The sequence below is a fragment of the Maniola hyperantus genome, chromosome 14 (assembly GCF_902806685.2).
Source record: "Maniola hyperantus chromosome 14, iAphHyp1.2, whole genome shotgun sequence".
Taxonomy (NCBI): Eukaryota; Metazoa; Arthropoda; class Insecta; order Lepidoptera; family Nymphalidae; genus Maniola; species Maniola hyperantus.
In genome coordinates this window covers 2,158,947-2,186,031 of record NC_048549.1, presented here as the reverse complement: position 1 = coordinate 2,186,031, position 27,085 = coordinate 2,158,947, and the positions used below count along the sequence as shown (strand labels likewise).

The 27,085-nt window shown below is 34.4% G+C and overlaps 2 protein-coding genes and 1 long non-coding RNA gene across 8 annotated transcripts in view; 1 reads left to right on the top strand and 2 right to left on the bottom strand.

The window, feature by feature from the left end:
• Positions 1–27,085, bottom strand: part of LOC138403241 (uncharacterized) — a 251,882-nt gene that overhangs the window by 144,540 nt on the left and 80,257 nt on the right. The window lies entirely within an intron of this gene.
• On the bottom strand, positions 1,165–16,219 carry wde (Fibronectin-III type domain-containing protein windei). Of its 2 annotated transcripts, none has more exons than XM_069502893.1 (4): positions 16,023–16,219; positions 3,573–6,839; positions 2,055–3,074; positions 1,165–1,972 (listed from the first exon to the last, which is right to left on the bottom strand). In XM_069502893.1, the coding sequence occupies exons 2-4, from the start codon at positions 6,799–6,801 to the stop codon at positions 1,506–1,508; spliced, it is 4,716 nt and encodes a 1,571-aa protein (XP_069358994.1). In that variant the 5' UTR covers positions 6,802–6,839; positions 16,023–16,219; the 3' UTR covers positions 1,165–1,505. The 2 variants fall into 2 exon arrangements, with proteins under 2 accessions (XP_069358994.1, XP_034831540.1); XM_034975649.2 differs by lacking the exon at positions 16,023–16,219 and adding an exon at positions 12,836–12,986.
• Positions 17,428–25,216, top strand: LOC117988104 (uncharacterized). 5 transcript variants are annotated; one of them, XM_069502973.1, is made up of 7 exons: positions 17,428–17,556; positions 18,052–18,186; positions 20,077–20,302; positions 20,608–20,760; positions 21,636–21,823; positions 22,117–22,191; positions 24,419–25,216. In XM_069502973.1, exons 2-7 carry the CDS (start codon positions 18,152–18,154, stop codon positions 24,672–24,674), a joined length of 933 nt encoding a protein of 310 aa, XP_069359074.1. In that variant the 5' UTR covers positions 17,428–17,556; positions 18,052–18,151; the 3' UTR covers positions 24,675–25,216. The 5 variants fall into 5 exon arrangements, with proteins under 5 accessions (XP_069359074.1, XP_069359075.1, XP_069359076.1 ...); XM_069502974.1 differs by having other exon boundaries at positions 17,430–17,556; positions 18,052–18,176; XM_034975203.2 differs by lacking the exon at positions 17,428–17,556 and adding an exon at positions 17,787–17,967 and having other exon boundaries at positions 18,052–18,176.

Genomic DNA, 27,085 nt, shown 5'->3' with positions numbered 1-27,085 from the left:
TTTAGAAACAGGGACGGCTTTCCTAATTTCTCATTCTGTTAAAATTAGATAAAACTTAGTCGACTTTCGACATTGACATTTTCAATACCTATACTTATTCCGCAAAATTGAGATTTTATTTGCTGGCAGCCTTTGTCCCACAACCGCGCCCCCCTGTCAATGCCATTCAAGTGTCAAAAGCATCGATCAAAGAAAAAGTCAAAATAGCCTTGTCGGACTGTAGTTCCGATTTAGGCCACGCGCCAAAAGATCCTTGTCACACTTGTAATCTTTAAGTGGGGGCGAAAATGAATATCGATGTGCGATAATGTTTTGTTTGTGAGAGAATATTAATAATTAAATTAAGGTCTATTTTATTAGCCACCTCCCGCTGCTTCACTCGGCGATATTATATATATTCTGTAGATAAGCATTGGCCGTTTATCGTGAGCGCAAAATCATCACTATATTAAGAGGATTGCCTATCTTTATCGTGTATTGGCCTAGAACAGGGACGATTTGCAATAGAAGAGATTGTGTTTATTTTATAACTCCTCCTTTTTTTGAAGTCGGTTAAAAACAAGTTGACCGATTTTGATAAAACTGCTTGACGCCTTACGATGTGGAATTTGCATCACATTAGGTAGTATGATTTAGATAAATTAGTTTAGGAACATTTTGTTTCGAATCTTTTTATTTGCACTTTGCATTCCATAATATTGTGTAGGTAGGTAAAGGTAATAATAACTTACTAGCTGTTGCCCGCGACTTCGTCCGCGTCCTGCGGCAACTGCCTTTTCCCCATGGATTTTCCAAAAACATCCTTGATATATACCCTGTTCTAACAATTACAAACACAACAAAAAAATAATTGCAATTTCGTTACATATTTTCTCAACTTTTAAACATTCCTTGGACTTCTACAAATATTTCAAAACCAAAATTAAGCAAATCGGTTCAGCCCATAGAGATAGTATCACATCCGTTCACATGCCGTTCATGAGTTTTTGTGTGACTAACAAACGTCAATTCTTTTTTTTATTAATATAAATTATGAAGCAAAGATCAAATCAGTGAAGATATCTTCACAGAGATAAAATCAGTGAAGCTATCTTTACTGAATTTATATCTGCGCTTCATTTATTAGGGGCACTATAGGACATAAATAAATATGATACAAACAAGACAGTTATATGGTTATTAATTACTAACTTATTACAATGTTTATTAAGTTTAGTAAATTCACTACTTATGATAGGTACCTACTATCAGATACAATAGTTGAATAGTAACATTTACGTGTGGCTATTCTCGAAATATGAAATTATTTACACTATGTGAAAAAAACAGCATTTCTTTAATTATAAACCGCGAAATAATATTCGTAAGTTCTGAGCGTGCTTAGTTAGTTCAAATAAATTAAGATAATAGTATTCTTTTCTAATAATAATATACACAATACACAAATAACGATAATGTATGACATTAAAAAAACACAAGTTACATCAAAAAATTACAATTCAGTCTTACATTTTATTTAAAAGCAGGATACTTCCTGGCAAGCTAAAAGGCCCTAAGCGAGATCTGATATCGACAGCTCTAACTGCGAAGTAGTATTTATATCCGGCCATGAACTGTGTCAACGTGCATGCCATAGGCAATGCCAAAGCTTTGACATCGCCAATTTTTTTCCATAGAGCAGTACTCGGAGGCGACGTAGTCTCCTGGTAAGCATACAATTGATAACTAGCAATTTCTTCATAGGTCTCTTCCTGGTATCCATCTATCTTCCATGATATTACAATTCCATTTTCTACTTTTGACAATTTGAGCTCGGGAGCCGGAGGCAAGGCTTTCCAATTCTGTGGTTGATATTGCTTCACCGATTCTGGCAAAGGTGCCGGATGTCGACTCGGGACTCGCTGCATTCTTACGGCATTAGGACTTTGATTCGGTTTCGCGACCCCAGGCGTAGGAACTCTTTGCCTTGGACCTAAAATATAGTAATTTAGTAAATGTAGTGTTTATATTTGATTTGTTAAAATCAAGATGTATCATAACAGTAAGTAACTTACCTTGAGGAGAAATGGTTCTCAACATAATTGTCTGTCCAGGTCTGACGCCAACCGGAGATTGTGAGCCACTTATGGGTATATACACTTTTCGAGGGTTACTAACATTTTGTCCAAATGGTTGTCTATTAGGTGCTAATAAATTCTGGGGTGGTACCAGTCTTACTGGGGGAGCAACGTTTCGTGAAATCACTTTGGCGGGAGGTTCATCATCCGTCAAGTCTACTGTAACTGAATCATTCTGTTGCATTCGACTGTGTGGTCGTTTTTCCGGTTTTGGGATAAGTGGTGTCGCAGGTAGACCATTGGACACATTTGGAACTGGAGATTTGTTGACAGGTCCTGTGACTTGTGATTTCACTGGCGTGTTTGCAGAGGGTGGTTGTATTTTCATATTATTCATACTGCTGTTGTTTATGGCCGGGACTAATCTGGGCACAGGAATTGGTAAATTGGGAGTTGTATTTGTTAGCATTTTTTGAAGCCTTATATTATTCTGTGCTGGTTTCACTTGCCGGTTGGCTCCACTGTTGGCAGCAGCATTGTTTTTAGCTGTATTAGGATTTTGCGATTTCTTTCGTAAGCCAACTTTGTCGGTCATTAGCACCTGCATGCCAACAGATCGTGTTATTTTTAATGGAGTTATTGGCATATTTGACTTTTTCTTCTGTTCCTCTTGTACTGACTTAAGAACGACCTGTAAGTCTCGGTTTTGTTTGGTCAGTGCTGACGCTTTTTTCTTATATTCTTCGATATTTAGGGTCATAGCTTTAAACTGGGATTTTATTTCACTCAAATTACTTCGGTCCACGACACCTTCAACTATTTTTAAAATACAGAATTCTTCAAGTTCATCTCTTGTCATATCAGCTAAGTTTTTCTTACATGTTTTGAGGAAATTTATTTTAACCAGTGGTTTTTTAGATACAGGAGTTTCTTCTTGCGCTTTTATTAAGTCTAGTTTAGGTTCACTCGTTTTCGTCTCAGTAACACTTGGGGCAGCCACTTCTGCTTCTACTGTGTCTGTAAAAATATAACATAACATACTGAATACATAACTTGCTATAAAAATTATTCTGAACATTTACCCATTTTTTAATTTTATTACAAGCAATTCACGAGTTAAAAGGTAAGGTTGCCATTTAATCTATTAAAAAACCTTATCACCGAAATCGACACAGCTATGAAATTCAATATTATTTATTTGCTTTAATAACCTCGAAACCTTAATCTATATATATATATATAGTTCACAACAAGCATTCACACAACAAATACTTTTTATCTACGCTTATATTATATTAATATCATGAATTGAAAAAGAACGACTTAATGGCACATTTTGTTTACACTTGTGCAATAACAGTTTCTTTTTCACTAAACTACTAAAACTAAAAAAACTACTATTAAAATACACCACCAAATACCGAAACATAAGTTATTCACCTTATTCCTTTATATTATAAAGTAAATAACTCCAAACTCAATACACTATAAAAGTAAAAAATAAATATGTCATACCTTTTTGGTTTTCGGAAGTTTCAGTAAGCTGTTCTTTATCTCTTAATTGTACTTCATTTTCTTCCTTAAGATGGACCTCGTTTTCTGGTTCAGGTTTACTTTCAGTCTTATTTTTATCATCCTTAGGACTTGATTCTTCATCAATCAGCATAATATCATCATCATCATCGATGTTTATACTCGTACATTCTTTGTCTCCAGAAGCAGGCATTTCCTTTTGAGGTGTTTCTATAGGAAGATCTTCCTCCTCATCTGACAAAATGTCTAATGTGTTGGATAGTTTAGATATGTGTGTAAGCTTTTTCTTCTCCTCATGCGTTTCTGTTATAGATTTTTTAAGACTAGTTAGTTCAACGTTTTCTTCTTGAATAGATACTTCGGGATCTGATTTATCATACGATCCAATTGCTACTTCGTCAGGCGCAATGCTTACATTTTTTTGGATATCGTTTTTCAACGCTATTTCTGCTTTTCTTTCTGAAGTATTAACTTTTTCTGTATTTACAGGTTCTTTTTCATCATCTTCATCTTTTTCATCAGCTATGTCTATTACTTCGTCAGTGTCCATTTGGGTAACTGCAGATTCAGTATTGCTCTTGAATGTATTTGAAATCCTTTCTTCATTACTATCTTCTGTCTCCAGTTTCTGTTCTGTGATTTCAATCATCTTTTTATCGTCAACTTTGTTTGTATTTTGTACATTTTCTGATATTCTTTTACTATCATTCTTATGTTTATCAACTTCCTGACATTTTTTTTCAAATTGGTTACTTTTTTGAGCTGATTCATGACTAGTAATGTTTGTTATATCCTCTAGTCTATCCTTGTCAATTTCTTTTTCAGAATTAACAGGTCGAGCTTGTATTCTTTTTAAATGTGTGTTATTTTTAAGTTGATTTATTTCACAGTTATCCACACTTCTTTTATCAAGGGTTGCGACGATGTCTATTGGTATACTTATTTGGACATTTTGCCTGTCTTCAATATCCCTGTTAATTTGAGCTTGTTCTATAATGTTATCTTTAATTTGACTTTCCTCCTTCTCTTTTTGCTCAAGTTGATCGATTATGTCACTAATTTCATTTTGCTGTTCTTCAAATTTGTCTTGTATCTCACTTTTTTCCTCGCAAAATTTATCAAACATTTCTTTTATATCATTATTGTCATGAGATCGTCCCTCAGTTTTATTTTCTTTCGCACTGAAGTTTAAATGATCAGGTTCCTCCAGCTTATCTTTTACTTTTTCATGTACAGTACCCTTCTCTGTATGTAGTTCCTCACTTTTGCTTTCTATTGTACGAATGTTCACGTTATCTGGTTCTAAAACTGTAACATATTTTTCACTATTCTCTCTATTTCCTCGCTTAATTTCATTTTCTATATCCCTGGTTACTTTAACTTGTTCGTCAATAATTGTATTATCCATCACATAATCAACTTTAATTTCTTCCTTAAGTTTATCTTCTATTACACTGTTGTTAACTTCATCTTGTTCTTCAAAAGAAACATCCGTCTCACTATTTTCCTCATTTCCTTTCTCAATTTTATTGTTTGATACACTGGTGTTGACTTTGTCCTGTTCTTCAAATGTAACATCCATTTCAATATTGTCCTGATTTCCTTGCACAATTTTGCCTTCTTTTTTACTGATTACTTTGTCCTCGATCGCATTAACAACTTTAACATCTTTAATTTTATCTCCTCTTACACTGCTGGTAACTTTATTCAGTTCGTCAATTGCAATGTCCATCTCGATATTGTCCTCACTTTGGATCTCACTTTTATCTTTTATTTCATGAGCCATATCAATTTCTTCTACAATTGTATCTGCCGTTACACTGCTGTCAACCTTATCCTGTCCTTCAATTATAACATCCATCTCCATATTCTCCACATTTTTGTTTCCAATTTTATCTTCTAATTCATGGGTCTCTTGAACTAGTTCCTTAATTTTATCCGCTGTTACATTGACGTAAATATTATCCTGTTCTTCGATTGTAACATCCATCTCAATATTTCCTTCATTTTGTTTTTCAATGTGGTTTTCTATTTCAACAGTCACTTCAGTTAATTCTTCAACTTTATCTGCGGCTACATTGATGTTAATATTATCCTGTTCTTTAATTGTAACATCCACTTCAATATTTCCTTTGTTTTCAATTTTATCATTTGTTTCATCATTCACTTCAACTTTTCTTTGGTTAGGTTTATCTCCCATTTTATGGGTCACTTCAAGTTGTTCCACAATTTTATCTGCCATTATATTGACGTTCAACTTATCCTGTTCTTCATTTTTAATATCCATCTCAATGTTTTGATGATTTTCTTTTTCTTCATTACATTTTGTTTCATTGGTCACTTCTACTTCATTTTGGTTTCCACTTTTAGCTTCTGCTACTACATTGGTGACTTCTACTTGTCCCTCAATTTTATCTACTGATTCGATGTTGTTCATCTTATCCCGTTCATCAATTATAATATCCATCTCAATATTTTCCTGATTTTGTTTTACAGTTTTGTCTTCTATTTCATTAGTTGCGTTTACTTGTTCCTCAACTGTATCTTTAATATCACTATTAACTTGATTGTCAATTTTAGATTCTTTCATACTGATGTTCACATCATCTTGTGTCTGAACATTGTCTTTCTCAGTATTATCTTTCACTTGTTCGTCACTCTCTATTTTATCTTCTAACAGTCTGTTATTTAGTTCATCTTTATCCAATTCACAATTCTGTTTATTTTCTTGCATTATTTCATTATTTATCTCACTATTACTTTTATATTCAACAATATTGACTTCTGTCTCCATTTTTTCTTCAACTAGCTTATCGGATTTAATCATTGTTATCTTACTATTTACTTTTTCTTGCGCATCTTTTTTATTTTCAATTTGAGTACCGTTTTCATTATTTTCTGTGGATTCTTTATCGCATATTCTAAGTTCTTCACATTTATTACTACTTTCTTCATTTAAAATGGGTATCTGGTTTTTTGCAGACTGAGCTACTTGGTCAGCTGCCGCAACATTTCCGTCACATGCTTTAATAACAATTTCTTGATTTTTTGCACATTCGTCATTTCGGTTAGTAATATCAGTAATATTATCACTGCATACATTTTGAATTAAGCTAGTATTAATAAATTTTTCACTAAGAGATTCTTGCTGCATTGTCGACATCTTAGTTTGAACACGTATGTCTGTGTCAGTGTCTACAATTAATTGCATTCTTCAGCATTTCTATACACTCCTCACGCGCAGATTATCTGCAATTAATGAAAAAAAAATACAATTAAAAGTAATTTACCCATGCTAACATTACAAATAAGAAATAAACTATTGGCTGACCCGCTCCGATTTTGGTCAGATGGAATGCAACCAAAATGCTAAATCTCAAGTTTCTAAACCCAGCGCGCGGTCCGTACTCAAAGGTGGCAAATGGGATCCTAATACTAAGCCTAAGCTGGTCTATCTGTCCGATTGCCTGTCAGAGCTACAAATAAACTAGGTAGTAGGTAGTAGGTAGGTAGGTAGTTAGTCGAAGTTTCCACAGAATACGTGTTTCTATATATCCTTTTTCCCCATACAAAAATCCTCAAAAAAAATTTTTTTTTCAAGATTATTAATTGTTTATAAATATACGTTTCAAACGTCAGATTTTCGTACCTACGACATAGTAAAATAATAAAAAAAACCGGCCAAGTGCGAGTCAGGCTCGCGCAACGAGGGTTCCGTACTATAGTCGTATTTTTTCGACATTTTGCACGATAATTCAAAAACTATGATGCGTAAAAATAAATAAAAATCTGTTTTGAAATGCACAGGTGAAGCCCTTTCATATGATACCCCACTTGATATAGTTATCTTACTTCGAAAATTGAAAATACTAATAATCAGTTCATGACCACAATTTAATTTTTTTTGTGTGATGTAACCACAAATTCGCGGTTTTCCGATTTTTCCCCGAATGTCTGGTAAACCTACCTGCCAAATTTCATGACTCTAGGTCAACGGGAAGTACCCTGTAGGTTTCTTGACTGACAGACAGACAGACAGACAACAAAGTGATCCTATAACAGTTCCGTTTTCCTTTTAACCCTAAAAACCAGCCATTCAACAGGAACAAGGGTTCCGTATCATGATACAAGAAATAACGGTTTTAACTTTTTTAATTTTCATGCCAGTCATTTCGATATTTAATATATACAATTATTACATAATATGTATCATTATTATCACATAATATGTAATGTATACAACTTTTTTTTTATCTTTTTTTAAATCAATTTTTTAATAGTTTAATTTATTTAATTATATCTTTTTTGTATTCTTTTTAACATTATTTCTTTTTCAATTTTTTTATCTTTCTAATACATATTTTTTTTGTCATTAATTTATTATTTTATATTTTTAATGATTTTTTACTCTTATTTTTTTTCTTATTAAATTTTTCTAATGATTTTATCATTCTTATTTATTTATATAGGTAGTTTTTTTTTACTTTTTTATGTTTTTACTGGTACATAATATAATATACCTACAATATACATTTTCATATGAATAAAACCTGTTTCTTCTATTAATTTTTATTGTTTGCTCGCAATTGGAAGAGAAGTACTATACAATTCTCGGCCTAAAGTATCGATTACCCACCTCGTTTAGTTTTAAAGGACTCGGCTCGCGCCTCGTCCTTTCAAAATCACTTGAAAAGTCCTCGGCTTCGTCTCGGCCTTTCAATGATACTCGGCCAGTAATCGCTTTATTTCAGGCCTAGAATGTAATGTACTATTGTTTAGGTATTAGAATTTATTTGTGTGGAGTCCGACCTGCATTTGGCCAGTTTTTACTTATTCTAACAAGTATCAAAAGATAATAAACTTAATTATAGTTCGTCAGCTGGTGTTTAAAATAAAATATACATTTTATTGTAGACCGGGTTCCATAAAAAAAAATCTAGCTCTCCACGCGTTAGTCGATACCGATAAAACAACGTTGTTGTTTATTGCCACTCACTATCCGCCATTTTGAACAGCATTTCTTAGTTGTAACTTGTAACATTAGTTCAAGAATTTGTCACTGACAAAACATAGCGCAACGGCTGTTAGGAAAAATAATCTTGTTCGAATTAGGCATATTATACAAGCATGTAGGTTTCATAGTTCCTGAGATTTCATGATTAGTCAGATTAGATTCTATTCATTCTAAATAATATCTAAAATAGATTAAATGCTAAAATAGATTCTATTCGATTTAAAAATCTGGAAACCTATTAGAAATAAAGACTTTTATAATCCAATGGAAAGTGTTAACAATATTATCGCATGGATGGCTCATGGCATCAATGCAGAGGTAAAATAAAGGAGGCGCCTCTATCGCGTAAATAGTCCACGCCTTCTATGGTATGATCTTAGTCTACGGCGATATAAAAAATAATAATCTAGTGACGGTAAGATCATGTCTGGAGTTCTATTTATTTATTTAAGATAGTTTAGTTAGTATAGTTAATTTGAAAATTCAAAAAACAAAAAAGCCGGCAGACTCGCGCACCGAGGGTTCCGTACTCGGGTATTTTTTTCGAAATTTTGCAAGATCAATCAAAAACCATTATGCATAAAAATCTATTTTAGAATGAACAGATATAGCCCTTTCATATGATAACCCACATTGTATATAATTATCATAATATGAAAATTTAATATGCATTTAAATTTTTTTTATGATGTAAACCACACATTCGCGGTTTTCGGATTTTTTCCCTTACTTGTGCTATAAAATAAAAAAATAAAAATCTTTTTTATTTGAATAAACTTTTACAAGTACTTACGAATAGTCGGATGCATCTACCACTATAAGATACTTGCCAAATTTCATGAGTCTAGGTCCACGAGAAGTAACCTAAAGGTTTTCTTGTCAGACACGACAGACGGACATACAAGTTCCCTTTAAGGTACCAAACCCTAAAAACAATTCGTTCACGAATAATTACTTAATTTACTAAATCACATCATAGATGGTGCTAGTGTTATTACTTGTATGGCACACTTACGGAGAAATCTATATATTTAAAAGAGAATATAATATGTATTACTTACAAATTAATTGTAATTTTACAAAAGATCATTTTGACAAATATTCTATTCACAAATGTTTTACTTTGCAAATTTGCTGAATTTTAAAATATCATGTAAAAATTTATTATTTCACCAAATAATTTGATTTCAAATTCACGATTTTACAAAATAATAGATGATAAATTTATTATTTGATAAAATAACTAATTAACAAAAAACACACAACACGCAACGCAGCAATAATATCATGTGGTATATTGAAATAACTTTATTTTAATATACCCACATAATATTATTGCTGTGTTGCATATGACCAAGTGAATCAGTTTTATCGACGCATTATAGTTCAGTATTATAGTTTCCTGCAGTTATTTGTGATTTTTTTACATAAGGGATAGCGAATTAGGTTAAAACTTAGTATCCCTTAGCACGAGGGGGGGAAGGAGGAGAGGAGGAAAGGGGTGACGGTGGTGCCTCCTACCCCCCGACACCACTCCCATGACAAGGTTATGCACCGTTTTTTTTCTATGAATTTTTAAAAATCTCATTTTGAGGTTATGTTTTTGTATATTTTATTGATATCATGAACATATTATGGAGTTGGGAAGAGACCCCTAACCATAGTGGGTGGTCTCTTTTCGTCGATCGGGGCCCGGCGACGGAGCCCCGCTTCGCGGAGCTCTTTTTTTCTCGGTGGTAAAAAAAGAAATAACCCACGAACCTAACCGTTCCGAGTCGGAGTGCCCCAAGTCCCGAGCTCGCTTCGCTCGCTCTTGATGGTGGGAGCGGGGGGGATGAGAGAGACCACCACTATGGTGGGGGTACTTTTTTCTGGGTGGTAAAAAAAGAAATAACCCACGAAGGGGATAGCGGGGTCTTACAGACCCCGCCATCCCGTTCTAACCTAACCGTTCCGAGTCAGAGTGCCCCAAGTCCCGAGCTCGCTTCGCTCGCTCTTGATGGCGGCAGCGTTTATTTATTTTTCTTTCTAAGTTTCTTTATTTATTTAGCGGTGGAGATGGCGAGCGAAGCGAGGCCGCAGTCCGCAACCTCCGTAGCAAAACGAAGCTGAAAGGGCGACGGAACGAAACTAGCATAGTCCATATATTATAACAATCAGTAAAATTCAGTCAAACTCCGAATGAAAACTTCTTTCAGTTAATATTAGACTGTAAAATTGATACTCTATTGCTACTTTATAAAATTTATATTTCCCAGTTTCTTGAAAACAATATTCTTTTTTGAAATTCTATTCTTCTCTTTTACGAATAGGCTATAAGTGTAGGTATCATACATATTATAAGGTCGATATAACTATTTTACCAATATTTTCTAGCGATATTTCATGGTTCGTTATGATTTGATTAAGTACCTAGGTACTTGGGTAAATGAAAATACCTCCAGTGCAAAATCGAAAAATTACTTGCCTACCTAAAACCGCTATTAAAATAGGTTACCGCGACTAGGTTAGGCGGCGACTATCAGAAATGGAAAAAAAAACTACAAACAATATAGATTGCTGCAAGTAAAAATATGACCTAAAAACTAATATATAGGCCATTCTATAATTACGGCGAAAATACAGATGAAAAAAATGCTGAATATATAAGTTTCACTAAACACACAAAATGTCAACAAAAAATTTTAAAAGGCGGGAATGAAAAAATGACAGGAAGAAATGGTAACGGTAAATAACTTAAAAATGCAATTAAAATTACCCAAAAACCAACAACTCGGCAAAATAATTAAAGCAAAATGGAAAAAACGGGAAAAATTAAATAATCTAAAATAAACGATGACACGGCAATTTTTTTAAAACAAATAGGTATCCTACCTATTAATTCGGCTAAAATAATAATTAGTGATGGAAATGAAAAAAGTGGAAAAATACTGCAATCAGTAAAAATTGCAATCTAACTTAAATATACCTACGTATGTACTTAACCTTAAAACCCTAGAAACCCCAAAAAAGTCAGGAATGAAAAATGTCGGAGAAAATATTGTAAGTAGGTAAGTAATAGTAATGACGGAAATAAAAACAATATTGAAAAAATTGCTGCAAACAGCCAAAGCAGGTTAAAATAACCTACGAAAAACATCAACACACGAAAAACAAAATGGCGGGCGAAGCAGTGCAGCGGTTCACTGCGCCCAGTACCGGAATAAATTCCGCCTGGCGGGGACTAGCTAGAGAGCTGCACTCCGATACGTCAATCCTTTGCAGACGTCACATCGCCAAGCTTGCTGTCGCTTCACGCTGCCATTCACGCTCAACGAACAAGAGAGAGACAGACTAAAAGACAAAAAATGAGGTGAAGGTGGAATACGGAATGGCAACGTTACGTTGAACAAGAGATTAGACTCCGAGTGTAATTTTTGAGTAAACAAAGCTAGTCACAGGAGTTGGTACTGATCTGTTAATTTGTTTATTTGTATGGCGAAACGAGCTGTCCAAATGATTCGATAGGGGCGCTGTTAATTTTTTGAAACATGAAATTGACATTTTGATGCGAACTCTTGTGATGAGGTTTCTTCCGCAAGTAACATTTGAGGTTCGGAGTCGATAAAATCGGCTGCATACTTAACCAGTTTATAACCGGTTTACGATTCAAGGTTACGAACTATCTGTCCGCTCAAAGTTTTTGAAGATAATTTAAAAATCACAATATGACAACGACTGTACAATAGTGGCTGTCAAACTATGCATTTGACAGGCAGCGACCGCTTTGCGCTATCGCAAACGAAACATGGCATAATCTCGGTACGCTTCTGAACTTAAATAGAAAAAATCGGTCAAGTGCGAGTCGGACTCGCAATTGACCTTGACCAATTTTTATTATTTGTTATACCTACATATAGAGGCAATAGAAATACACATTTTGTAAAAATTTCAACAAAGTAGATACTTATCTCTATTACGATTAAAGAGATACCGACATACAGACAGACAGACAGACGGACGGACGTAGAGCAGAGTCTTAGTACTAGTTTCCCGTTGGCATAAAATGTACAAAACCTAAAACTAAAAAAAATAGGTACCTACAATTATAAATACGGAACCCTAAAATGTTAGAAAAAAACAATAAATAGACACAGCAAAAGATAAACTTAGGTACTCCTCATAGGTACTTCTTACTAAGAATAACACCAATAAATATTTTATAATTAATAATATTATATATGGAACCCACCTAGTATATTTGCGCAAGAGATCCAAGAAGAAAAAGAACAATTAAGAAGATTCCAATATCCGTCGACACAAGCGCACTCAAACACGACTCTTGCCAAACTGACTGGCAGAAAGAGAAAGAAGAAAATGGCCGCCGGCATAGTAGCGACGTAGCTCGTGGCAAGAACTAAAACTAATAATACAGAACAAGCTCAGTCCAGAGAACGCCGCGCTTGTGCACGAAAACGGTCCAATCCCGACAGAAATGAGATGGTCATAAGCTCCCGGAGTGTACAGAAAAGAGATAGCGAACTACCATTTGGTTTGAAATACTCGTTCTGTACATTACTCTACGTCACATGTACTAGTTGTGGGATTTCTACACCTACATACTACACACACACAGCGACATTGCGATCTCATTCTCTTGTATTCTACATATTGTGTGTAATAGCTGAAATCTCCTCTTGTTTATTATATTAGAACGTAATCTTCCATAAGTAGGAAAGTATTTCGAAACCTACCTACTGATAAATAGGTACTTATGAAAAATTAGGTAGGTAGGTTAACAGTTTAAATAGGTAGAGATACGTAGTTAGGTAACTCGTTTATTTATTATTTAAAGTGCAGAATACACAGATAAAATATAAAATATTGGTCCCTCAAAAGCAAGTAGGTAGGTTAGGTAGTAGGTACGATTATTATTTCAGTAAATTAATAAAACGATCAAACTTTAGAAATGGACAATGGTTTTCAATTTATTGGGATCATGCGACGTTGCCACTCCGCGCAGAAGAGGGCACCTCGAGACTTGAGTGGGCTGACGCGGAGCCGAAATTGAACGAACGTTGCCGATTAGTGCCGAAGTCGTCTGGCCACCAGAACTGCAGCTAACAGACGTCATCACTATATTATTATGGAGGTACGCATTTTTTTGACAGCTATTTTCTATAGCAGATAGGTACCTACCACTTCATCAGCAATTAGAATAGCAAGTGATCACCCATAAACATTTTTACTCCAAAGTTCCTCTCAATTTCAAAAATACCAGAAGTAATCTACGTACTATGTACCTACTTACCTAGTATCAGAAGTTGGATGACTAGGTATACACAATAGACACCTAAATCGCTATTTTACCTACCTATTTACCTTAAGAAATTTATGCAGATTTATCATGAGGAATCAATTTGACAGCATTATGGAGATAAGTGTGCCCAACCCTCAACTTTTATTACTAAGCATCAGTAGAAATTGAAATGATAAACATACAATACCGTTAACGTTTGAACATTACTATCACAACAAATGTCAGCACCAGCAATGAATGCCGTACATTTGGATAGTCTACAGAAGAAGAAATCAGAGATGCAATAAAAATAGTCCAAGAAGAACGGTTCTATTTTTATTTTTGTTTTCTTTCTTCGATTACTATAATAATTAATTAATTGATAAATAAGTAGATACCTACCTAGGTAGGTAGGTACCTTTAAAGTAGGTAGGATATGTAGGTAGGTAGTTTTATTGTCCGGTCGATCATGGATATTAATATTTATATATCTAGATTATGCTACGTAGTCTCCTGTCTCATAAAAGTAGGTACCTACACTTGCCTACCTCATTATTAAACCAATGTATTCTGGATAAATGGTCTGAAGTCGAAGGAAAATAAAAAAATATCGTCAGGCGGCGGCGCGCGCGAAAGTCTTACAAAATGGCGGACCTCGCCGCGCCGTAAAGGTTGAAACCATTGAAACATTTATCTAAGTTCAATAATCGAGTTCAATTTGTTTTGTACCGTTTACAAAATAAGTTAGTGCACTCATTATGAGGCTGAAATATTGAGAGGCAATCGCATGATGCATCTACCCTGTAATTTAATAAAAAAAAATTTTTTTATTTATAACTCAGCTGACGTCTGTACCTACATAACTTTTAAATCACATTCATAGCACTTCAAGAATGTGAGAAGTGAGAACTGTGAAGAGACGGAAAAGTTACTTAACGTCGTGCATGGTCTCATGACTCATCATGATAATAAAATTATCACTCTGAATACAAAAAAATTAAGAACTCCGTTTTTCAGATAGATGAAAATTTTGGAGAATCTTTTGGGGGAGCCTAATATACTTACCTACCTACTTAGCTTAATTCTAATAATTAGGCTCATAATTATGTGTGACTTCATTAATAATCCAAAACAGTAAATTTTGTGTGGCCACGCACGTATGTAATCATAATATAGGTAACAATAATATGCTGGCAGCAATGAGTAACCTCGCGTTTGCCGTTTGAAACGCAGCAAAACGCGACGTTGCCACACTTACGATCGAGTCAGAATAGTAGCATCGATTGTTCCAACTTTCATGGGTTGTGATACTTGTGATTATCACAACCTGCCAACTACAGACTACTGCTACTACTACTTACTAATCATAGCTTCTATAAGTACCTATGTTCAACATACCTACCTAGTAGATTAGTATAAGTCATAACCTAATTTTGAAGATACGGAATTAATATTATCTGAAAATTGTACTATTTCGTGACGCGTTGGGGTTTTAGCTCAGCTAGGTCAATGAACCAACGATGCAAATTGTAAACCAGCCTTCTAAAGTTAAAATGGCTAAATAATAGGTACCTAGTGTAGTTATGATATGACATGTGGTTGTGGACTGCTCTCAAGTCTCAAGAAAAATGTAGAGTTCGAAAGAGGAGTGAAGAGTGCAAACTGAAATTGTAATTTTAGTAGGTACAGAACTAAATCAAACCTTAAGGGACAGGAGAGTTACGGTGATAAAATGATATTTAACGCGTAAAATTTAACTCCTCAAGCGCCATTTTAACTTTTTGTGTCAAATTTCATGTCACGATTTTAGTCCTTAATTCAAAGGCGAACCGTACTTTTGACATGACAGTTGACCCGTAGAGTTAAAATTGCGCGAGAGGAGTCATTTTTTACGGACTATATAAATATACTTAATATGATGATAAGATAGTTAGATATCTATAGATAAGTTGGAAATTAGAACTGCTGCAAAAAATCCTAAAAGGAAAAGTAAATCGATAATAGTTAGAGTAATGAGACGAAAGAGAACAAAATATCACGAAGTCATAACAAATGGCACACCTGTTACCGGCTCATTCACTTGTGCTCGAATAGGTAGGTAGATATATCTGAAAAAAAAAGTCTAGGTTAAAACACTCACCAAAATTCAGCCTTGAGAAATGTAGCAGGTGTTCAACTTGAGTATGATCAGTGATGATCGGGTTATACACTTTCGAATCACAATTGCAGTATCTTGGAAGAGAGAAGGTGATCGAATGTAGGTACAAGCGTGCGCGATTTCCTCGCGGACGGCAACAACCGCCATTTTGTCGTGGGGCGTTAAATGAGTTCGAGCAGTATGGCGAATATACCCGTCTCTTCTTTTCTCGGTGACCTCGATTCGACGATCCAGCTGTAACTGGTTTGCTCTGTACTTCTTATCTACAAATACGTATTTCTTTATTAGTCTACTTCTCTTCTTTGACTAATTATATGCTAATTATCGATTTAAAAGGCGTAACTGTTTCCTCAAAATTCAGCAGTATTCATGACAGATTAAAATTTGACACAACACTTCAATTCGAATTTGTAATTTTGGAATTTTCTATTTTTGAACAAATTTGAACGATCAAAAATGACATTCTAATTCTAATGTAATAATTTCAGTTGCGCTTGCGTATCGTTCCATTTGTTTCTTCCTTTTTAATTGATTTTTAAGGTCAATTGAATTTTTGTATTACTTTTGAGTTAGGTAGGTAGGCTATTTTATATCTAATATTTTATAAGGTCATTAACTTCATTGAAACTGAATATCTTCAGCATCATACCAGCTCTAATTAACAATATTAGTGGATAATCGAATTGGATTTCATTATTTGGCATACCTACCTACCTTTTTTAAATCACGAAATAATTATACTTAGGTACCTACATAGATTAATTATTGGTCTCGCTCCTTACCTACCTACCTACCCACTTATAGTTAATAATTGTTTCAAATCTAGCGTGCTTTCACCGTTCCTAGTTCCAACCTATATTATCTACTTACACTAGTACCTACGTACCTAAGTACTTCTATTGAACCGATTCATAATATTATTATGGACAGACGTTCATGAGTTTTGTTCGGACCATGTCATTGGAACTTTGAAACGACATCCAAGTTCATGCTGTTCCATTGACATTCCAAGTTGGCTCCAACCCCTTTGCCCAAAATCTTGATGCTGCAGGGGTGGTAGGTACATCTACCTTCTCAATTCTTACAATGTTTTCAATTTTGGGTAGATAGGTACGTAGTAGGTAGGTACCTACCTACCACCGCGATCAATTTACAAGATGGTACCTACTTAAACCTATCCAATAACCCAATGACCTACTTTGTCCCCGAACTTAAAAGCAAATTTATCGAATCTAATAGGTGGGTACCTAACTAATAAAATAACTAGGTACATAATAGATGTGTTGTGATTTGTGGTTAAAAAAATCCGATTTCAAACAGCAAAAGTTTTTATTTTCTTTCAGATATCTTGAGTTGGCCTAGTGACTAAACAGTAAGCGCGTCCGTAATCCGCGTTTATAATTAGATTTTCAAAATATGGCGATCAAGATAAGATGAATAAGTTTATGGTTAAGTAACTAACGCCATCTGTGAAGACATGACATAATTGTTATTTTAAAAGCAAAATGCTTGAAAGGTAATTTCTTTAGTAAACTATAGAGGGCACTACTTTTGTAAATCATTATCATTTTGTAGGTCTCATTTGATAACCAAAACATGTTATTCAAAGCTCAAAAAATGCCTAACTCGTACCTAATCATATTTTAATCGAGAACGAGATGATCTGAAAGTTCACTTTGAATTTTTTTGTCTGTGCTACATCAATGTCAAATTTGTTTGTCATTATCAGTCATTATCAATGTCAATGTCATGTTGAAAATGTAATTATTGTCGGTGATGTAAACAAAAACAAGGATGCCGCATAGGGATGTTGGGAATAACCCCAAAAATATAAAAATTGTATAATAATTTAACAAGTTTGTCAGTCCGTCATCGATAAAAGGATACTTAAGGATATAAAATGTTTGGCTTGTCAGTAAAATTTAGGGTAAGATTTACTTCCAACTGAATAAAACTTGTATTCATTTTTGATTTCTGTTAGTTACCTATTAAGGTAATATTATGTTTCCAGGCATCCCGATGTGTATTTACCATAGTAAATCGATGTTTTGGCGGTGAGCTGGAGAATAAGTACTCAGAGCTGCAGAAAGAAAAGATATTGAAAGTTATGAATGAGGATATATCCCTTTTGTCAAGGTGTTTATGGGTACCTATTTACAATCCATTTTCATTAGCTAACTTGAAAGGCGAACAAGCCGTTCCTTGCAGAAACGCGTAATGTTGGATCCTCACATGCTGCTGGGTTTAGCTGGCGGGATGAGCCAGGTGGCATTGTGTAAATTCACTATAAATGATGCTCTATGCAAGGGGCATAGGTCATTCTTACCACAAGCTCTAATAAGTATAAGTAACTGTGATGAAAGTGAAGAATCATTCCAAACCCTACTTTAGAATGCCTAAAGTGCTGTGTTACACAGCTCTCGGAGACATTTTGTTTTGTTTACATAATTTTAATTTACCTAAGGAAAAGTAGATTATGTTAAAACTCTTTGAAACTAAACATAAACTTACCTTTCTGATACAAAAAGCATTATGTTGATCCCCGGGATGCAAGCTACCTAAAACAATCTAGCTTATGCTTGCGACTTTGTCTGCGTGGACTACATTAATTTCAAATCCCCATTTAACCCACTTAGGGGTGGAATTTCGAAAAGTTCTTTCTTAGTGGATACCTATTCGTTACAAAGAACACACCCTTTAAATTTCATGTTTCAAGGACCAGGGGTTAAGGCTTTGCGTTCATATATAATAATAAAATAGTCATTTATTTAGGCAACTTTGAACACCCAATTGAACATACATAAAAGTAAATACAAATACAAATGTACAATTGTTAAAAATAATAATAATAAAATGAAAATAATAAAGTTACAACATATACAATAATAAAATTTAAATTAAATTAAAATTAGAGATTGCCCCCAAATAGGAGGTTCGTACTTTATTTACGGTTATTGTCACGATGTACGGCAAGCCAGTACTTCAGTATGGGATTCTCAGGGCACTCAGAGCATACCCTGAGGACCTCGTTTTGAGAATCGCGGATGCGGGACCAAAATGCCGCAACACGAGATCTAACAACCGCGAAATAATCGGGCACTCTGGCGTCAGCAAACATGCCCGACGCACTGCAGTATTTAGGCAGTTTCATCAGAATGCGGTATGCGTTATTATACTGCACTCTGATTTTGCTACGTGCACTTTTCGTGGCGTTGAACCAAAGCTGACACGTGTAGAAGCATTGACAATATGCTCTAAACAGCGTCAGCTTCGCCTCAGGACTGCACCGTGCAAACCGACGTGCGAGCATATTACACCGAACAGCCAGAGCCTCCGTTCGCGTTCTATATCGCGGTTATCACGCAAGTCCTCAGTTAGGATATGCCCTAAGTACCTGAACTGATCCACCCTTTCAATAGGTACACCATCTAAAAAAAACCTTCGGAATCCTCTCCGGACCTCTACCTGAGCGGAATAACATCATCTGCGTCTTTTTAACATTATACTTCAGGCCGTGATCCATTGCATAATGCTCGCAGATGGCCAATAATCTTCTAATTCCCCTGATTGAGGGACTTAGAAGTACCATGTCGTCAGCGTAGCTTAAATTATTCAGGCAAGTTTTACCTATGTGACAACCAATCCTTGTACTTCTAAGTTCTCTCTCTCTCTAATAAGTCAGTGTCAAGACTTTGAATTTTATATGTATACAGATTTCATCAAAATCAGTTTAATGGATGGGCTACGAAAAAATAGTATGGATATTTTGTCTGAAAAGTTTATACTAAACTACTTGTAATTTAGGGTTTGGTAACAGAAGGGTGCTAATGGGACCCTATTAGTAAGCCACCGCTGTCTGTCTGTCACCAAGCTGCCTCTTGTGTAGGTCGAGGTTGAAATTGAAATTTTCATAGCATGTGGTTTTCTATTGATGCTATAACAACAAATAACAAAAAATTCAAAATAGCTGCCATAAAAATTTAGATAAAAAGTGTTTTTTCTTGTACGATAGTACAGATCCCACTTTGCTTTACAGATATGAGATAACTAAAGCGAGGCTAAAGAATTTCACTACATGGGTTCAAAAAAATGGTCAAATAAAAAACTTATCAGATATAAAGACCATAGATGGGTTCACCAAGAAGAATTCTGAAAAATTGTTTGATAGTATAATAAATGGACCACCAAAAAATGATCAGAATCTCAGTAAAAAGATCAAGGGTCAAGTACTGCATCCACATTTAACTGAGACTTTGAGACAGGTAGTTTTTAAATTTTTTATGTGACGTTTTCATAATAACCCACCTGATTTCATTTGTGGTTTTAGTTCTCTGTGGTGGTTTATTTTTTATTTGTGTCTTTTTAACTAACTTCCAAAAAGGAGGAGTTCTCAATTTGGTGCGCTATGTAACTACTTACAATAAGAAGCTTTAAGTAAAAATAAATTGGAGTCAATTTTTTTTTTTAATTTTTTTTTCGTTCTGTAAAGGTGCTTGCAATAAAAATCATTTCAATTAGTTTACTTAGTTACCTAGTAGGTAGATTTTACCACTTTTTCCTGTTTTAGAGTTGCAAATCTGTGTTAGCAGTGTATATTACAGTAAACTCAGTTTGTTGGACACTCATTGATAAAGCGAATTATGAGGTGCTAGAGTGGAGGTACCACAGTATTGACTACCCAGACAGTAAGAAGATGCAAATCACTAATATATTGGATGTTGTAAGTTTATTGTTTTTCATATTATCATTCTGAATTTTTTTTTTAATTGTACAAGAAAAACTTATAGCTAACTAGATGATACCCGCGACGCGTGGATTTAGGTTTTTGAAAATCCTGTGGGAACTCTTCAATTTTCCGGGATAAAAAGTAGCCTATGTCCTTCCCCAGGAACAAACTATCTCTGTACCAAATTTCATTAAAATCGGTTGAACGGTTGAGCCGTGCAAAGCTAGCAGACAGACAGACAGACACACTTTCGCAATTATAATATTAGTATGGATTGGAAAAAGTAAATAGATTAAAACAGAAGAAAATTAAGGCTAATAACAAGTGTTCACAGATAGAAATAATTCCTGAAACTCCTTGTTTATTTTATCCTTGGACGTTTTTCTTATTCATAACTATCTTATGCTCGTGACTTCGTCTGCGTGGCCTACACAAACTTCAAACCCCTATTTCACGCCCGGTTGAATTTTCAAAAATCCTTTCTTAGCGGATGCCTACGTCATAATAGCTATCTGCATGATAGCCCGATCCGTTCAGTTGTTTGAGCTGCGTGTTGATAGATCAGTCAGTCACCTTTTCCTTTTATATATTTAGATTATATTTTAACATTGCAGAATTTTCCAAAATCCTATTTTGCACATTTTTTGCCACCATACTAAATTTTCTAAAACATATTATATCCATTTTCCTATGTCCAATTATTTGGGTTACATATATAAAAGTTTAAAAAAAGACATTTTTTAAATTGCTCTTATCTGCCATCAACTTTAGATTCTGTAAGTAAAAAAATCGCGGAAGTTATAATTTTTGTATTTCATTTTAATACACGATAAAAAACTTAACTTTATTTATTTTTCTTTATTGACTAGGCATGGGACATCACAAACCAATTACCAACCGCAGATATCTACGTCATGAAGGCAGAAGCCACCAGTCTCCGGGCATCTGGTAGTGATCCAAACAATCCCAAAGTTCTAGGTGTCAACTTGCAAAAAGCTCAACTTGTAGCTATGATCGTTGCACTTATAAATGCTAAAAATAGCTTCTATGTAGATGGGTAATTATTTTTTAAGATCTTGATAAATCCTAATCCATCGCAGACTAACACACAAACGAACTAACATTAACTTTTACTTGTAATCTGTTTACTAAACTGACTAACATAAAACTAACCATTTGAAATTTGTAAACCAAAAAGGTAAAAATGTGATGTTGGAAATAAAAAGATTTATGATTACTATATTAAATTAATATAATTTTTTAAATAGCACATTCTATCTATAAGTATAAAAATGAACACCAGGCTAGTGATAACAACATTATTTATTCAAATATCTTTTTGTGTATCAGGGCAAATGAAGAAAGTAGTGAAAAATTGGAATTCAAGCAGAAAGTCTATTTTCTGAGACCTACGCTACCTTTTAGGTAAGACTTCAACAATTTTTTCGTCAGTGGCGCCATCGTACGAACTATTCATATATCACTGGTTACTCATTTCTGTACTAGATGGCGTTAATTTACGTTATATCAACTGTTAAAACATTTTTTTAGTTTTTCAAAATATTTTCGAGTTTTGAATATTTGATGACTTTGCTTCCATGTTCGCGATTAACTGATTATGGACGGATGCGTCAGTTTTATTAAAAATTTAGAGTTATAACTTGTAAAGACCATAATATTTTTATCTAACCATCTCCTTAGATTCTCTTAAGTCTTTTCAGTGGTATTTTTATCATATACCTATCCGTCATATTCGGTGGGTTGGATGTCATGTCCGATGCATTTTCCATTTTGCCGTCACTGATGCTTAAGTTGGGAGGCACTATTGATGTGAGACGTATGAGATTGGGTCCCCTTTCTCCCATGCATGAGTCCGTGCATAAGAGTAAATTGCTCGCGATCAAGGTAATAGCTTAGTAAACACTAGGTTTTAAACCAGGCATTTCATATTTTAATATATTATTGGGTAGGTAATAAATTAAATTATTTTTTACTTTTTAGTGTTTGTGGTTATTGAAGTCGGTTTATATTTTTTTTTGTATAATCTACTAGATGATGCCCGCGATTTCGTCTATGTGTATTTAGGTTTCTTCAAAATCTCGTGGGATCTCTTCCTGGATAAAATGTAGCCTATACTTATCTAGTCGTCTTCGGGATGCAGCTATTTCTGTACCGAATACATGATACTTTGTACACGTGGATTTAGGTTTTTAAAAATCCCATAGAATCTCTTTGATTTTCTGGGGCAAAAAGTAGCCTGGGTCCGGCCCTGGGATGCAAGCTACGAGTATCTCTGTACCAAATTTTAATAGGCTCTAAAAATCCGGCCAAGTGCGAGCCGGACTCGCACACGAAGGGTTCCGTACTATCGTACAAGATATTTTAACATTTTTATATGCAACACTGCAAGATAATGCCAACATCGCCATCTATATCCATAAATTAAAATTAATTTATCAAATCACATATAGAATATAGATGGCGCTGTAATTAATTTTTTTTTGGAATGTAACCACAAATTCAAGGTTTTCGGATTTATTCCTTTACTTGTGCTATTAAGACCTTCCTATCTACCAAATTTCTTAATTCTAGGTCGACGGGAAGTAACCTATAGGTTTTCTTGACGGACAGACGGACAGACGGACAGACAGACAACAAAGTGGTCCTTTTGTGGTACGGAATCCTAAAAAGGTGGCAGACAGTCAGACCCACTTTGCTATTTATAATAACTAGTATGGATTATGTATGAAGAGTTCCGTAAACATAGGTTGATGATGATGAGGTATGGTTGAAAAATAACCAGATGCGTAAAAAGTTACATGTGAGGATTCGAATTTATAGTTTACGGAATGGTGTAATGTAAACACGGTTCGGTAGCAACTAAGTATTCAGGCCAAAACTGTTGAGTTTTCAAGATTTTAATTGCCTCTTTTGTACGTCCCGTCTTTCTAAGGGTTATCATTGTTGCGAACATACACACGACGCGAAGTAGGACCGTAATTTCAGGTCATGTCAAGTTGACTAATGTTGCTCCCACACAGGTGTTTTAAAATATTTTGGAGCCTACAGGTACGATTTAATCTCCAATGATTTTCCTAAATTTTCAATGAAACTAACGCAGTTGTTTGTACCTATTTATTTTCTCTTGTGCAAAATTTAAAAAAAAACACGTAGGTACTTTACTTATTCTGGCAGTCATAACCGCTTGCCAGTTGCCATCTCGACTTGTCGCGTACTCTACTATACCTACAGAATACAGATCTATCTAAAGAATAAATTATTTCCTTAAAGTGATACCTGACCTAATTTTTTTCACAAAATATATGAAAGGCCATGGTTGTCACAAGCTACTTCCCGCCGCCTCTATGTCGTCGGTCCATCATGCTGGGGGATGCCCCATACAATATGCTTACTCGTACGTGGGTAGAGTAGACTCTAAGACTCTGGCTCCAACGACTATCCTTCCTACGGCAAGTATGGCCTGCCCACAGCCTCTTTGACAAACTTTGTTTTTCTGCGAATCTCTTTATTTCTGATCTTATCCTTCAGGCCAACCCCTAACATATCCCTCTCTATAGCTCACTGAATGATTCTTAATCATCAAGTCATTTGTTGGTGAAGTTCGTTTATTAAAACGTTTATTTTGTTTTAGATTATATGGCACTCTAGTTGGTAACGAAAGAGTGTCAACAGACCAAACAGTGGAAACTCTCCTACAAGAAGTAAAAAATAGAGAGTCGAATTCTCAAGTGTATGTTCCTGATAAGCTGATAACAATGTTTAGAAACCAAAAGGAGCTACAGAAGGACATGTTGGGCCAATGTTTGTTGTTGGCCCTAACTTTCATGGACGTGTGCATTTATTTGAATAAGGATAGTATAAACAAATTGTTGAAACGTGGCGAATGACTGTTGAAGAAATATATGAAAACTGGCTGATGCCCGTGACTTCGTCCGCTTGGATTTACGTTTTTCAAAATCCCGCGGGAACACTTTGATTTTCCGGGATTAAAAGTTGCCTATGTGTCAATCCAGGGTATAATCTATCTCTATTCCAAATTTCAGCCATATCCGTCCAGTAGTTTTTGCGTGATTAAGTAACAAACATTGAAACATCCACACTTTCACATTTATAATATTAGTAGGATTGGGATATTTTGGCCAATCTTTGTTATTGGTTATGATTATGAATATGTGTGTGAGTTAAGGACACTACACTATAGATTGTTGAAACAAGGTGAATGATTTTTGAAGTAATAGAATTAGTTCCTGATGTATTGAGAGCGATACAGAAGGTCATGTTTGGGAAATTGTTGTTGGGCCTATATTCGTTATTGGCTGTTAAGTCTAGGCTCCTATATGAATAAGGTTAGTACCAATTAAGTGATTGTTAAAAAGCGGCGAATAATTGTTGATTAATTAATTTTGAAATAGAATGTTTATAGAATTTACATGTTGTCTTTTGTTGATTATCCTTTGGTCATATTTGAAGAGCTTTTCCGATTTCAGATTGGGCAAGTTAAGAAGATAGGTAATATTTAAATTTAGGATCTTTCTAAATTGGGTATTTGACTCCAATTTTTTTATTACTTTATTATAAACTAGAATAAAAATAATGACGTAAACTGAAAAACTAATTAAATCGACCAAATAACAAAAAAGTTATAAGCATTTAAATATTTCTGATTAGACAGAGATAGCGATATAGCATTTTGACGTCACACCTTACCAATGCCATAGTAGCTTCGTGCGGTTTCATACAAATTTTCGTTTTGCGAGAAAGGGATAGAAGACCCTCCCACTCCAAAATTAAAATGCCTGTGACTTAAATCTTTGTTGGATTTTAATATTTTTTTCAGTGTACGTCATTATTTTTATCCTAGTTTATAATAAAGTAATAATATTTATCAAATTCAAAAGTAGGCAAATACCCAATTGTCTCAGGATGAATTCTGATTCGAAGTTTAGCCTCTGTCTCTAGTTACTATCAACCTATATACCATGCGATCAGACACTGTTTTTATAGAAAAGGTAAACAAGGTATGGGTCTATATTTTAAATCAAAGGTCCCATATCTTTTCAAGCTAAGCGAAATTTCCATCTTTGATTTTCCCATCGCCACTCCGCTAAAGTACGGGTTTAGGCATAATCCATCACGATTATATTATACCAATTGCAGATTGGCAGACTTGATTTATCTTTGAAAACTCTCAAGCTTGCAGGTTTCCTCACAATGTTTTCTTCACTGTTAAAGCAAGTGATATTTCTTTACTTAATACGCATATAACTTCAAAAAGTAAGAGGTGCGTGCCCGGGACCAAACCCTAAACCATCTGTGTAGGAGACCGATGTCTTAACCATTATATTTAGCATCTTTTTAAAATGGCATATGGATGAATTCTAATTCAATTTCAAAGCTTAGCTTGCATCTAGTACCGCTATGCGATTAAGCACTCTGGTTTTTAGAAAAGAATAAGCGATATATTGTATCCTATATTACTTATTCTTTTCTATAGAAACATTATAGGGTATAGGTCTAGTCTAAATAGACTGGTAGTCCCATCTCTGCAAGCACTGCGAAGTTTCCATCATTGATTTTCATCTTCCATCTTAGACTTATATAAAATTGAAATAAAACTGCATTATATTGCTTCAGTTGGACTAAAAAGTGTTTATTTGATAAAATACAACGAGCTTACTTTTTACAACATTTTACTTCTATTAATGACAAAAAAACAAACAAAACCCTTAATACAATATACATAAATACGATGGTATCAACTTCAAAACGTATAATACGTAACTAACATAAATGCAAATCTAGGCAAGATTAATACAATTTAGTTTAAAATATATCGTAATGAAAATAATAATAATATTATAAGTAATTAAAAAGTAATATTGTAATAATAATTATTATAAAAAATTACACCGAGAAGGTTCTAATAAAACTTCCTATAGATCACACATACATTTTTGATCTAACCAAAGACAAATTTTGTATTTAATACTGATATCATTTTGGAAGAACTAGAAAAAATATTTACAATTTTTACTTTTTTTTTAAATATGCCAACGTTTAAATTTTTCGCCTGGATCTTTGTGACCATATCGCAACCAACTGCTTTCGAAGAAATCATAGTATGGATAAACGAAAATGAAAAATCTCTGCTTTGAACTGTTGTGTGTAAAAAGTTCGATCTTGTATTCTGGGATTGTCTAAAATCAATTTCATATAGTCTATTTCGGTGTCTTTGTATGTAAGAAAATATATTCTATTGTAACATGTGGGCGGGGCTGAGGGAAGACGATTCTTTATG